Source organism: Carassius auratus, chromosome 27, assembly GCF_003368295.1.
Source record: "Carassius auratus strain Wakin chromosome 27, ASM336829v1, whole genome shotgun sequence".
Classification (NCBI taxonomy): domain Eukaryota; kingdom Metazoa; phylum Chordata; class Actinopteri; order Cypriniformes; family Cyprinidae; genus Carassius; species Carassius auratus.
Genome location: NC_039269.1, coordinates 22,586,805 through 22,602,304, shown reverse-complemented (window position 1 = coordinate 22,602,304; position 15,500 = coordinate 22,586,805). Strand labels below are relative to the sequence as shown.

The following is a 15,500-nucleotide window of genomic DNA, read 5'->3' as shown; positions in this document are numbered from 1 at the left end:
CCCTTTTAATGGGTTTGGCTCATTAATGTCTTTATAAAGAAGATTCACTTTACAGAAAATTAATCTCAGGAGATAAATAGAAATACTTTATGGTCCCAGAGGAGAAATTCAATTAAACTTTTGATGGAAAGATAAACCACTAAAATGCACACAAGCAATGGATGCACATAATAATCTTGCTCCAAAAAATTAGGATCCCAAAGTTTTGAACAATATAAATAAGTGACTATATATTTTCTAATATGTTGATTTGTTTAAGAAACAATTCTTATTATTATCAATGATGACCAAAGTTGCTGTTGTTTAATATTTTTGTGGAAATTACGAGGATGCTTTGATGGTAGAAATTTTAAAAGAACAGCATTTATTTAAAATCTTTTGTAACATAAACATCACTGTCACTTTTGAACAATTAAATGCACCCTTGCTAAATTAAATAATATATAAACACAGTCTTTTTAATGCTTTAATAAGTTTTTTAAATAATTGTAATAATTTTGTTCCTGTAGCATTTTGAGTGGTTTTCAGAAAAGTTTTCAGAAAGTGTGCAATTACCCAAGTTAGAATATTGTGTTTTTAACAACATATATAGTTTTCTCAATACATTCCTAATGAACTCTCTATGCAGTAGAAGATAGAACGTGCATTTCATAGTGCATTCTGAATTGTTTTTCATTTCAATAACATATTGTGTCCATTTACTTATTACAATACACACTTGCATTACAAGTGAAACAATTGTTATCAGTAGAGAAAAATGTACACATGTTGGTTGAGTTCTCAGGCAACACGAGTTAATTAATAATACACAGCAGCGGCGGAAGGAGGCAGGCAGTGCAATTTGAGTTTAATCTCTAATGTGAGGAAATGACTTTCAGAGTTATTCTTACCTCACTGTTTCCATCCGCCTTCGACAGGAAGCTCAGAACTTACTGATATTAAGTCTTTCTTGTCTAAATGACTTGAAACCTTGTGTTAAAATGATCAAATATTGATGCATCACATTAAAACAAGAATATTGCTAAAATAATAAATCTCTTAACAACCCTTCGGTTACAGGAAACCAGAAGAGGAACTCCTTAAGAGCAACACAGACATCGGAGTGGCATGAAAGATTTTCTAGACGGTTTGATATGCTTGAGGAAAGATGTAACTTTTTTTTTCTTTGATCCGAGAATAACTTTAGTGTTGACAAGCGGGTAATGGTTTTAGGTTTGACTATGACAAAATGAAGTCACATCATGCTTTCATATTGTGCCAGAGGCTTTGGTTCTTCCCTCAGCTTCGTACGAGTTACCAAAGCAAGGATTACTGTCTCAGTTGTTGACAGTAAAATATTTCAACCAGACTTACTGTATTGTCAACTACGGATACAAACCTGATAGTAGGAAGCTATCGCTGAGAACCCGATGCAATTGTTTTGCGCCTGTCAAAGTGAACAGAGAACCCAACCTGCGCTGTAAATGCCTTGTAGGATCTTCTCAGATTACTATGTCCCAGCAAAAGATGAGACAACAATGAATTACAAATAAAACATTTTCCCACAACCAAAACATTAGTGGTGACAATTTGCTTATCCACTCACTGCTGGCAGAAATGTATAAACAGACATGTGGATGTTAAGCAGAAGAGTATATAGGCCCGGGAATAACTGTTTAGTTATCCATGGCATATCCACAGCGTTTTGTTGTCTCGTGCGCTGAGCGAAACAAATCACTACATTATATGCAGTGGAGGATGGCAGTGGTAAATCTGAGGCATTGAAAGAATGATGAACACACAGATGAGAGCACAGTCTCAGGGGCGTAAGTGCATCATGGGGTTCTGTTTTTAAACACCCACTGTGCCCGCCATTAGCGATGAATTGTAGTTAGTGTTCATTAGGGTACAGATTCCTCTCTGTGGGCTGGTGGGAGCCGCTAGTCCTGCACATTGATCACAATGTGTTTGGGAGCTGCTACCTCCAGTCCTGCCCTCAGCCCACTGTGAGCTGTAAATGTGACTCTGGGAAAATCAATCATCCAAATTATTTCTTTAATAATCCTGAGCAGGTTTCCAAGTAAAGGAAACAAGAAGGTGGCATGTAGTTGGTAAAAGGTCAAATCTGAACATAATGTTTAAGGCCAGACTGAAAGCAGAAATCTTTGCAAAACATTGCCAGCGGAGAAAGATGGAGATGGAGAGCGTAGTAATGTTGTGCCTGATAAAGACAAGACTAGTCGAAACATTGCGCTGTTTGGTTAATTTGGTAGTTTGGTAATTTTTTGAAGCTGTAGCCTACTCTCAGTGTGCAGACATTTTTATTTTTTATTATTAGATACAACATATACAACTTTAACCTTTTTAACTACAACCAACTACACTTCAAGTCCTACCTCAAAAACCAAGCTGAAAGTGTTTACTAGATAGCTAGCAACAATCTAGGCTACTTAACATAGCTTGCTTATCTATTAAGTGATACAAAATTATAAATTGTGTTTATATATTGAGCTAAGTAGTTAACATATTTAGTTCACAAAAAAAAAAATATTTTAATTAAATATAATTGTTATTGACAATAAACAATGGGGAAAAAACGCAGTTAGTAACTTATTTTAATTTCACATCTTCGCACTCTTAAGATGGTTTTTGCTCATTTTGATTTAGTCAAGAATAAATTCATTGATTTTCACAAATTGTTGACAGGAACCACTGCAGTCGGAGCAGTCTTTGGTACAGTGTGGAAATGCATCGTTCAGTGTGATTTGTGAACTGATTCAGATTCATTGAAAATAATCTGGTCAAGAAGAATGATGATTCACTCATGAATCGGACTTGATATCGTGTTTCTTCAGTGTTCTTCTCTGATTCTTCAGTTATCTATTTTGTTTTAGTAGTTACCGTATTTTTTGGACTATAAGTCGAACCTAAGTATAAGTCGCATCAGTCCAAAAATACGTCATGACGAGGAAAAAAAAAACATATATAAGTCGCATTTATTTAGAACCATGAACCAAGAGTAAACATTACCGTCTCAAGCAGCGAGAGGGCACTCTATGTTTTCAGTGTAGACTACAGGAGCACTTAGCAACATAGAGCACCCTCTCGTGGCTGTAGACGGTAATGTTTTCTCTTGGTTCATTTCTCTCGGTTCATGTCAAATCAATTTTGATAAATAAGTTGCACGTGACTATAAGTCACAGGACCAGACAAACTATGAAAAAAAGTGTGATTTATAGTCCGGAAAATACGGTAGTAAAACTAAAACACTTAGAATATAACCAAAACATTTTTTTTACCAAAATGAAATGACATATAATATATATTTATATTAATTGCGGCCATCAGGGACCCTTTTATGCATGCCATTGATCTGCTTTTGAGTTCACTATTGCTTTTTAGTTTCACTTTCGAGATTCAGGATCTCTGTACTCTGATTATACTATGGAGCAGCAGAACTTACCACACATTTTGCAAGATTAGATGTTTTGTCAGTGGTGCTCCGAATCTACAAATCATTTGCCATCATATCTGATGAACTCAACCAGGTTCTAACCACGACCTGGCCCCTCCCCCATCCCCAAACATTCAAGTTTTTGTAGGCTGATTTATTTTAACGATATTCTAATAGCCTGCTTTTGTGATGTCACAAAACCCGGAAAACAAACGCTATAGTCCAAATGAACCATTCGTTGTTGTTCTTGAAAAGTTTTTTTTTTTTTTACGAAATATCTACCTTTGGAGTGGACTTTGAAATTTGTAACTTTGTAGATCGTTTTATGCCCAAACATACACACTGCACACTGACTAAAATTCAAAAAGTGAAAAAGCATAATAGGACCCCTTTAAAACAATGACAGTATCAATTGAATTGACTTATTAATATAAAGAGCATTTTTCAACACCAGGGGCCTGATTTATAATCATTGCATATGCACAAAAAAGGCATTAAAATGTGCATACGCTGTTTTCCACGCAAATATATGGATTTTCTTGCTGTAAATATGTGTGCACCGTTTGGATACTCTTGACTGTACTTACACACTTTTTTAGTGGTGTTTGTGATTTAGCAATACCAAATGGCCAAGGAATAAAATTAACATGCACTTTTCATTTAGGCTGTTAAACCACTTTTAAGTCAAATATGCATCAAAAGATATGTCAATCAATATATATTTAACATTCATCCAGGTGCAATACTTTGTGTTAATTTATTTACTAGAATGAACTGTCTATAAAAAAGGGGTGTGTGTGTGTCCAGTGTTTTAGGACACTGAGACAATGGATGCACTAGCACTATTAGAAGACCTTGCCAATGATACTATGCAGATGGAGCTTGTGTTTAGAGATTGTGAGGATTTCTTGGCTTATAATGATGATTGGCATATGAGCCAATTTCAGATCCTGAGGGCCATCCTCTTGGAATTGTGTTCTGAATTATGGCCAGTATTGGAGAGACCTTCACAAAGAAATCATGCTCTACCCGTTCCTTTGCAAATACTCACAACATTAGGCCATTTTGCCACTACTTTTCAGTTGGAGTAGGCAGAACGATTGGGGATGTCACAGACATGCCCTGAGCCATGTCATGCCACATCATGAATGGGATGTCATAATAGGGATAGCACCCCGATACATCCGTTTCCCTTACACACAAGCTGAACAGTTCAACATCAAAACACAATTTGCAGAGATCGCCAGTTTTCCCAATGATCATTAATTAAATCGAAACTGAAAGTAAGTAAAACGTGCACGTCCATTCAAAATCGATTTTAAAGGGGTCATATGACATTGAAAAAAATTATTTTGTATATATGATGCAATGTTTTATGCGGTTTAAGGTTAATTAAACATTCTTTTCCACATAATCTACATTATTGTTTCTCCTCTATGCCCCCCCTTTCTGAGTCGATTTTTACAAAGCTCATCGGTCTGATGATCTGAGGGCACTTACAGTCGAATAGAACAAAAGTCGTACGTGATAAAGGACAGGTCTGGTGGCACCGTACTGTACAGCCCTACAAAAGTACATAGATAGATAGATAGATAGATAGATAGATAGATAGATAGATAGATAGATAGATAGATAGATAGATAGATAGATAGATAGATAGATAGATGTGAATATATTACCTTTCTGTATGGGCTACAGGAAAAAACTAACAAAAAAACAAACAAACACATTTTTGTAAGCAAACACACATTTTGTGTAAAAGAGTCAGAAAACCTTCAGCTAGAAGGGAAGAGGTCAGACACAATAAGCAAGTGTCCCGTCACGAGATAATATATTTGAATATAATGAGAGACAGTGCATGAAATTACACGTTTATTTATAGAATGACTAGTGTCTAAATGCCATTTCATCTTAACAGAGCCTAAACTAATGTGATCTACCCATAATATAAGATGAATTGCCAGTAGCATAAAATAGATCAACGTTATGTGTGAAATCTCCTCAATGACTGGTTCTGCTGCTTTTGATATTGACACTTTATGCATGACATTTTCTAGTGCACTCAAAACCACACTTAGATACTCCCGATGAAGATGGTGAACTCTATCATTGAACACTGCATCAGGGCTAAAATCCATATCATTGTCAAGTCAATAACAGCAATTTTGATGGTCTCAAAATCAATCACTGCAGTGCCAGTGAAGACTGGTGTCTGTATCTGCCTGAGCAGTTACTGATGTCTCTCATCTGCTCACAATTGTGCTGCTGCCCATATATAAGGACTGAGAGATGTAATTCAGTGCTAGAGATAAAAGCCTAATATGATTTGATCACATGTCTCTCCTCCTTAGGTTATATAAAGATGTCCGGATCCACCCAGCAAGGTGCTTACACAGCACAACTCAGTTATGCAATACATTTAGATCATCTTGCACTGTCAAGCCGATGTCAGGGCCCCCTTCATTAGCTTAATTTTCATATTCCAATGCTGCCATGTTCCTGAAGCAAATGATGAATTGCCTGAGATCTTTGTGAGGTGATTTCTATAAGGCCCCCTGAGGATCAACTGAATGACTGATATAGAGGAACAAGGGTGTTTCTGACAGCTTATTACATCCACAAGCAGGGATCTAATAAGGTAAACAAAAAAAGACCTGCATTTTTTGTGAACAGCCATGAATGCAGGAAATACCAGATGGTATCCACTAAGTTCATTTTTGATTAGACAAAGAGTGGGAGGACTCTTAAAATGAATGAAAAACTGCTATTGTTATTCAGGTTGTGGAACGTCTCCACAAGAATGAGGATGAACTGCAAGGAATGAAGCATAAACTAAAGATTAGATTAGAACCTGCACGGAATATTTGAAAGAGATTAACATAAACTTGCAGAGGTCAAGGTCTGATTGTCATTCAAGCTTAAATATACATAGGCCTACTTGATGCTTCATCAGTCTGTTTTTTTTTTTCAGCTTTATTTATTTAAATATACAGATATTAAAGAAAAATTGATGAAGGGCTGTTGAATTATTATTATTCTATTTTTGGTACACTTGCCGCATCTCAAGATGTTGTTCTTATGTGTCATTTCAAGACATTTGTCAAGTTTTTGTCCTTAAAACATTCATGTTCATCGTAGGACTAATTATTTTTGCATCTCATCCAAAGCCTGTGTTATTAATTCCAAAATGTTATTTTAGTATTTTTATATTATTTTATTTTATATTTAGAAGAGTAATGAAGGCTTGAGACACTGATATGCTTGGGGGAAAAATGTAATAATAAAAATAATGTCTACACACTGTGGTTTCAATAATAAAATAGAAAAAAAAAACTCATTTTGTAGGATTTAAGGACCTTTGAAATCAACAATTTGGTTTACTAATATGGAACTGTAATGCGGTCAAGACATGCTTGGAACTACTTTAGCTGTGCGTTTGCTGAAAAGTAATTGTACATATTTGTCAACCAATATATATTATAGATATGTTCTGTACTATTACTCAGTCTTTTTTCACATTTTTCAATTACTAATAACTAGCCAACCAGGCAAATGTCAGTAAGATGAATAGAAATACTAAAGGACAGCTGGATAGCTGATTGCTATTATAGGCATCCTTTTGTGTTTGAAGTCAAACGAGTCCCCCTAGTGGATGAACGAAGGACACATACTCATTGTGATGTTGATGTTGGATTATTGTTACAGTATGTTGACTTTGTAATTAAATAACACGTTCTTTACAAAGAAGAAGCCCCAAGAGAATGTACTGCACATCACCAAATGTCACATATGAAAGATTCAAGAAACAATTTGTCCAGCAAGCGTAGTGTAGAATATATTTAGAAGCAGATACAGATCAAACAGATGCTTCAAAGACCTGCATTGTGTCTCTTTTCTTTAACGAAAGCCCTCAGGCTTCAGAAAAACAAATTCAATTTAGGGTGGTTCTACAAAGTGGAAACTATTCTCTTTGCTGCAACCAAAACACCAAGGTCATACTGTACGTAACAAAGCATCATAACTCTTCTTTTGGATTTATCTGCAGCTTTCAGCACTGTCAACACGCTGGCAGTGATATCTGAGTCATCTCTTTGTTTTGTATTCTTGGAAAACAGGTCCTACCAGGTCATCTGGATAACTCGGCCTCGACCACCTGCATCCTCAATCACAGGTATGGTACTTCAAGGATCAACCCTTAGACCCCCTTTAATGACCCTCTACACCAGATCACACAGAAAAGTCATCCATTTCCCAATGGAATGCTGCTGATATCTCTATGTCCAATTTCCCCCTCTGTTTCTTCATCTGCAGTCTCAGACAGAATCGCTGCATGGCTCTGTGATTTATCAGCCTGGATGATCAACTCAAGATGGAGCGCCAATTCCCTCTAGCCAGGATGTCCTCTATATATCCATCACAGGTCACACAGTCAATGCATCCATGTTTCAGAGCTCACCTTCAGTGACCACATTACAATGACTTCCAAGTCCTGCCACTTTATGCTTCATTTTATATATATATATATATATATATATATATATATATATATATATATATATATATATATATATATGTATGTGTGTGTTTGTGTGTGTGTGTGTGTGTGCTCTTGTTTTTGTGACATATCAGGACACAACTCTATATAATGACATGGGTATGACACAGGTTTTACAAGGAGAGGGTGACTTATGAGGACATAATCCATGTCCCCATTTTTCAAAACGATTATAAACCATACAGAATGAGTTTTTTTGAGAAAGTAAAAATGCACAAATTTTCCTGTGAGGGTTAGGGTTAGGTGTAGGGTTGGTGTAGGGCCATAGAATATATAGTTTGTACAGTATAAAAACCATTACGCCTATGGGATGCCCCCACTTTTCACAAAAACAAACGTGTGTGTGTGTGTGTGTGTGTGTGTGTGTGTGTGTGTGTGTGTAAAACAAAATGTCTACATTAATATCTTAAAGGAATAGTTCACCCAAAAATGAAAATTAGCTGAAAATTTACTCATCAATGGATCCTCAGCTGATAAAAATGTCACAGAAATCTGCAAGGAAAAAGCAGAATATATTTCTTTGGAACTGGTTTGGGCTGTTTTGGTTGTAAACCGTACTGTTCGTTCCCTCTTGTTTCAGATGAGATTACTTATTTTACTGAAATGTTTCACTTGTATTATAACCAGAGACAGTGATTTGATGTTAAAATGTCTTGAATCATTTTAAAATAATAAATAAATCAATTAATATTACAAATATGTAAATATTAATTTTAGATACACATATAAATGTGGATTTGGTTGAAACGATCAGTGTACAGACCTTTTAAAGTATCTACTGTATATTTTATACTTTCAATTTTACAAGAAAAACAGTAACGGGGTAAAGAGCATATATTTTAATGTAATTTATTAATAAATAATTGATCCTCAAATCTGAGAAATTAGCCACCAGAGGGCAGCATATATCACACATCCATTAATGACATGCTGGAGTCAGAGGTGCTGCACTATTATCAAAGCCACTTGAGCAAACATAACTTTTTACAGTACTTGGCGTATTGAGGATTAATTTGTAAAGCGTAATTCGTCGGTTCTATACTTGTCCTTTAGTATTACATTACAGACTATAAACATGAAAGGAGATAAAGAGGAGAGAGAAAAATAAGAGATAAGGAGTAACCTTGGGAAGTGTCTGTACTCATGTGATTGGCTGACAGTTCTTTTGTCTCTGTAGTTCCACTATAAAAGCTCTGCTAACGGTTCTCTCATGTTCTATCAGCTTGGAATACTGCGCACCAGAAGGATCTACAACTCATCATGATTTTTACGCAATGGATTAACTTACCTGGATATTACCACTTATAAATTCTGCGAAGTAACCTGTCTGGTTTTTAGATATTCTGATTATCAACTACTTCAAAGAGTACTTTTTCCCCAACTATTGGACACATTTTTGCGCACTCTGTACACCATGGCAAATACTTGCTTACAGTTCACAGGCTTTGTGATGAGTTTTCTTGGTTGGATCGGGCTTATCATCGCCACTGCCACTAATGAATGGGTAGTCACTTGTAAATATAACATGAACACCTGTAAGAAGATGGATGAACTTGAGGCCAAAGGTTTGTGGGCAGACTGTGTGATCTCTACTGCGCTGTATCACTGCATCACACTCACCCAGATTCTCGAGCTACCAGGTACGTGTGAAATAATACTTTTTTTTTTTTTGTAATGAAAACCATTAAAAAATAATACAGTTTCAATATTTAATACACGAGCATAACTAAAAATGACATATAGGCCTTAAATAGTTTCTTAAATAAAATATCAAACATTAAATGTGTAAAATTTGATGTTTTAAAATGTGTTTTTAAATAATGCATATAGTAGCATCGTTACCTACACTATTTATCTAACATATCTAAATATAGTTAATCTAAAAATGTGTTTAATTGAATTGTTTTATTGTTATGGAATCAAGAATAAAATGTTTACGTAATTTTCTTCTATTTTTAAGCGTACATCCAGACATCTCGAGCGTTAATGGTCACAGCATCGATTCTGGGATTGCCTGCTGTCGCGCTCGTGCTCATGTCCATGTCCTGTATTAACCTCGGAAGTGAACCAGAAAGCGCCAAGAACAAACGATCAGTGCTCGGAGGAACCATAATACTGCTGACTGGTAAGCTTGTATGTGTATTTGTAAAAAATAAGCTCATACTGCGCTCAAAAAAAGCACAGTAACATACTGTTAGCATATGGCAAATGTAATATTTAGTGAAGATGTTCGCCAAACATACATGGCCTGCTGTTCCAATGAAATAAAACGTATAATTTCTGTAATAATGAGTCTTTGAGGACTGAACCTATTTCATCAATATTAAACTCTAATTAGCTTTAAATATTCACACACACACACACACACACACACACACACACACACATATATATATATATATATATATATATACAGATTTTCCTTTAGATGAATAAATCTGTAATCCACAAAAAGAGCCAGCCAGGACAGTTTTTAACCTTTCTAATGTGTCTTTCTATCACTTAGATTAATGTCATAATGCAACATTTAACAAAATAGGGTGGATTTGAATGTTAAGTGTGTTTTGTCCTCCTCAGCTTTTTGCGGCGTCGTCTCCACTGTGTGGTTTCCCATCGGGGCCCATCATGAGAGGGGGTTGATGTCCTTCGGCTTCTCGCTGTATTCGGGGTGGGTGGGCACTGCACTTTGTTTGCTGGGAGGCTGTATGATCACCTGCTGTTCAGTGGACACCCCTGCTACTTACACTGACAACAATCGGTTCTACTACTCCAAACAGGGCCCCACTCATTCCGGCCCCGCATCCACTAACCACGCCAAAAGTGCCCATGTTTAAGCTTCGAGATTGCTGCTCAGAGCTGATTTCTACTCTGTTTTTGCTCTCTCTCTCTTTCCACTGTTTCTTGTCTAAAAATGCTAAATCTACAGTGGTGGTTCTTTGGATAGTTATCGTACAGCTAAACTCTGACCTTTTGATATTTCAACAGGGTTTGTCTCCCAAATGTTACATAAGAAAGGACAGTCACTGGTGAAGGAACTGCAATGAATGATTCAGTGTTTAAAGGGTCTTCTACTGATTCTGCTCAGTACAATGTGCCATTCTAAGTCCTATTTTTGTAGTAAGAAACTCGTTTTTGCATTTTTATATGAATACTAACAGTATTGCCAGTGTTGTTTTTATTCTAAATCTTTAAGTGTATTTCGGTCTGTTTGTACAGCTATATTTTTGTTTTGAAAAAATTTCAGAATAGCCGTCCAAATAAAACTATACCAAAATTGGACCAAAGCAGTAATTATTTAGCAATATTATTTATTGTAATACTGGTATGCAGTTTTTATTAAGTTTGTTGTAATAAACAATGTTGTCCATGTGAAAATGCCTGTGAAATAGTTTTTTTGATTATAGGTGACATGTCATTTTTATAAATGAAACCCTCTGTGCTGGGAAACTGAACTGAATTGCTCTCCGCAGGACTGTATACTGTCTAGAACGCAGCGTCTGCTGTCAGATGCCCAGGCAGGTGTAGTGCATCATCATTAAACCTCTCATTCATTCTCTCTGAAACCACTCGAGACGCACATACAGTTCAGGCACCCAAGACATGTACGCATATCGATTTCTCTTACTCCAATGAGAAACTCACCCCATTACGACCAACGGGCAACTCAATGACTGGCAGACAGCGCTGATTAAAGGTTAACGGTCACATTTGGCCATAAAGGAAGATTTATGCGACAAGTCTTCGTCTTTGTTCTCTGGTTGGGGTCCTTGCACTGAATGCTTCCTGTAATTCATGGAGTTTCAGTGGATATACAGACAAAAATGGCTGAGCATATAAACAACACGTGAAAGCTTTTATACATCGTGTAAAAAAGAAAACAGCAAATTTAACCACTACAGTATGATTTATCCGTGTAGCATGATGTTTAGGTGTCAAATATTGCTTTTCATTGATCTTATACATTCAGTCTTTGGTTAGAGGTAGTTTGGGGTGAAGAAAATTCAATAAAAATTCTATTGGAATCTACAATATTTTTCTTTTCCAGATATGGCTGAAAATAACAACCTAAAAGCAGAGGGTGGGTAAAAATAAAGCAGATATTGATTTGAATTAGAAGGAATCAGGAAGATGAAAAGTTATTGTTAATACAGCCTTGATTGGAGAAACGTTGTTTAGCACTTTTTTAAAGGGTCATGAAACACTAACAAATTTTAAAAGGTTAACAAATACTGTGTGTTGCAGATAATATACATGGTAGTTCATCTGAAGCATAAAGTAGATCATTTATTAATTTTGGGTCCATTTGTTTTGTATTTGGTGTCATGAACAAAAGAGCCCCCCTAGCATAAATGTGTCCACCTAATGATTGTACAGGCTGAAAGGACTTTTAATGTGAGCTCAAACAAAACATACACACTAGGCCCATATATGTTGTCTTAATTACGTAAATATGAATCTAATTACCTTAAGTTAATAATCTAATTAAGTTTTTTTGTCTAATAATTTACCAATATATATAGTGTGAAATATTCCTCATTCTTTAACTGCTCAGCATACTAGCTTAGCATACCACTAGCCTTTTAGCCTGCTGGATTAAAACATCTATTCATCTTTCATTATTTAAGAACATGCAAATAAAAAAAAAAACCGAATAAAATATTGAATGTAAAATACATTTAATAAAATCACCTGTTGTACAATATAAGTACTATTCCCAAGTGTGGACCCAATTGTTAAGAGGGGAACCAGCTATTCATGGCACCAGATTTGAAATTAATATTGAGTCAGAATCAATTAATCAATTAATCAATAAATATTTGTTAACTAAAGTCTATGTCGGATGTCTCAAAATGTATGAAAACTGATTACTGTGGGTTTCATGACCCTTTTAATGTTCTTTGCATAATTTTAGAAAGGTATATCAGCATTTGTACAAACATATGACAACTTCATACACTAGTCAAAGTGCTGTAGGGGTCAATTTCTTGCAAGAGAATAATCATATTTCTAATATGAAAATTCAGCAACCAGGACTCGCTAATTTTGTTTTCCTCGGAAAACTGATAGTAGCTTAAAAAAATAAAAATATTGTGTACCTAATACACCAGTAAAAAGAAAATAGAAAAAAAAGGAGTTAATGATAAAAATACATGCAGTTTCCAGAATGTTCTGAAAACACCAAAAGGCTTCTTACAGGAAATGACTTTGAGCAGTGAGTTAACATCACCTTTTGCATACATGTAAGACTTAGGATGTGCTATTATTAAAGCAACTAATAGGTTTGCATAAGCATAAAAGTGCATATTATTTACATGTTTTTAAGCATATATGGAAAATTTAACCATCTCCCACACACCATCAAAGCATTTACCATCATCGTCACATCCAGGATTAGCACCAGGATATTTTGCATCACAAAAAGGGGAGGCTTCCCCTTAAAACTGATGACGTACAATATAAGGACATCACATTTAGATTTGATTCAGGCTGATGACAGATGACACAAATGATGTCCTATGAGTGCTTCATAGGAATAACACTTATGAAGACCCACCCATGAAAGGAGTGTGCTTCAGGTTGTGTCGATGTTTGCGCCATACAGACAGACGGGTCTGAACTGTATGAACTGAACATAACAACATGCTTTGAGATCTCCAAACCATATTGTAGTACATCGACCAACATTGCAGCAATGATAATGGAACAGTACGTCTCGATCTGTTCATCTCATTCCTCTGCATAGCCAGCAGCGCCCCTCCCAGTATGACCATGTTTGTTTTGTGCTCAGGTACGACCCTCGGATCGCTGTTATTCTAGGCTCAGCGCTCCACCCCACAGGAAACGGAGCGGGCCTGCACCGCTTACACAAACCACCCATGCGAGCATATTTATTACCTCTGATTTTGAGTTGTGTGAGACACCCTTAAAGCAAAAGGAAAACCAAGAGTCACGCTTATCTGATCTGCAATAAATGACTTTCATTGTTGCATGGAAGCAATATTAACATCTCATTACACAGTGCAACGGGAGAGCAAAACCACAAGTAGAAGAAACAATAAATAGATTCTTTAAAAAAATCATTGTAACTAGAATACATCCACTTCATACCAAAATATACAGCAGAAACAAAGATCAGATTTGCAAGGGAAGCCAATCTCCACATTTCCTGAACATATACCAAACAAACTATGATAGCAGGAAAGATAGTTCACAAAGTACACACACTGTACCTTTTCTCAGAGACAAATAACAAATAGTAGCTTACTTTCAAAGCAATAGTGGAAACATTTTTTATTTTTTTAGAGACATTTTTTTTTTTCCGTACTTAGATTTGAATCATACTTAAAAGGAAAGTTCACCGACAAAATGAATATTATGCCATTTTTTACTCACAAATCTGACTTCTGGTGAATTCAAATAAACAATTTTTGTCTATACAATGGGAAATCCAAAGTCAATGGGATCCAAAACAACATCATTGAATTCTGTTGTTTAGACAAAAAACATTTTCCTAAATACCTTACAGATTTGGATGAGTAAATGCTGACAGAATATTTATTCAGAGATGAACTATACCAATCCCCTGCCCTCTTTAAGTCTATTCTTATGTGCTAACATTTATTTAAATCACAATAACTAAATCAAAATCCAAACATCTCCAGTAACCTTTTTAGAAAGAGCTCATTAAAAATATATGCTTTCACCACTTCTCTTTAGAAGATCTTCTGAACCCACAAAACACCACCAGCGGTGGCTACACTACCCCAACGGAGAACCTGAAGGTATGAAACGCCTGTAAAAAAATACTTCTCTTCGATATTTCGTGTCGCCACACTGTTATATGGTGTTCTACTCTACAGAAGTAAAATGGTGTCTTTTGTCGGATACAGTAAACAAAGGTTTCAGACTTTGGCTTGCTTTGTAAACAGAGGCCACTCGGGAACAGGAGGGTTTTGGGGGTGTACGGTGGGCAGGTTGCTACCCTCATCTCTCAGAATGCTACTTTTGAGAGTTACATCAAGTCTTTCAACACTCACCACACATGCAAATACTCACAAACTTAGTTTTACTCTGGGCCAGTTTGTTCTGAACATGCTACACATTCAGCGAAATGCCACAGCAAAGACAAAGAATCACATCATAGACCAGATGCAAGGAACAAAACCAACCCAGGCCCCAAAATGAAGCTCTACAGAGTAGACCCGATGGGACTCAATGGACACAGCCTGCAAATCATTTACGGCTACTCAATCTTTTGTTTTTTAACATTTCAACATATTTGAGGGAGACATTTAAAGCAATATGGCATGATGTGCCCAGTGCATTATGAACACGTGGCCTTTCAAATTTATGGAATTGAGGCCTGGCTTCGTTTTTTTCCGCCCTTTTCGGCTGGCAGAGCTGTAGCACAGATAGAGTTAGACTGCACAGATCAATTAAACGCCACATGAATTATGGCGGAAGAGCAGAAGAGCACAGCCAAAAAAAAAATGCAATGCAGTGTTAACTCCT

At 36.1% G+C, this 15,500-nt stretch overlaps 1 protein-coding gene across 1 annotated transcript; it reads left to right on the top strand.

Moving 5' to 3' along the window:
- The first annotated feature begins 9,190 nt into the window (after positions 1–9,190).
- cldn11a (claudin 11a) lies at positions 9,191–15,472 on the top strand. Its single transcript, XM_026206703.1, has 3 exons — positions 9,191–9,628; positions 9,949–10,113; positions 10,566–15,472. Exons 1-3 carry the CDS (start codon positions 9,403–9,405, stop codon positions 10,820–10,822), a joined length of 648 nt encoding a protein of 215 aa, XP_026062488.1. The 5' UTR covers positions 9,191–9,402; the 3' UTR covers positions 10,823–15,472.
- The last annotated feature ends 28 nt before the right edge of the window (positions 15,473–15,500 follow it).

Excerpts from the sequence above, each read along its gene's own strand:
- cldn11a (XM_026206703.1), top strand. The coding sequence starts at position 9,403 with ATGGCAAATACTTGCTTACAGTTCACAGGCTTTGTGATGAGTTTTCTT. Across the intron at positions 9,629-9,948 it reads CCAGATTCTCGAGCTACCAG|CGTACATCCAGACATCTCGA; the intron begins GTACGTGTGAAA and ends TCTATTTTTAAG. Across the intron at positions 10,114-10,565 it reads AACCATAATACTGCTGACTG|CTTTTTGCGGCGTCGTCTCC; the intron begins GTAAGCTTGTAT and ends TGTCCTCCTCAG.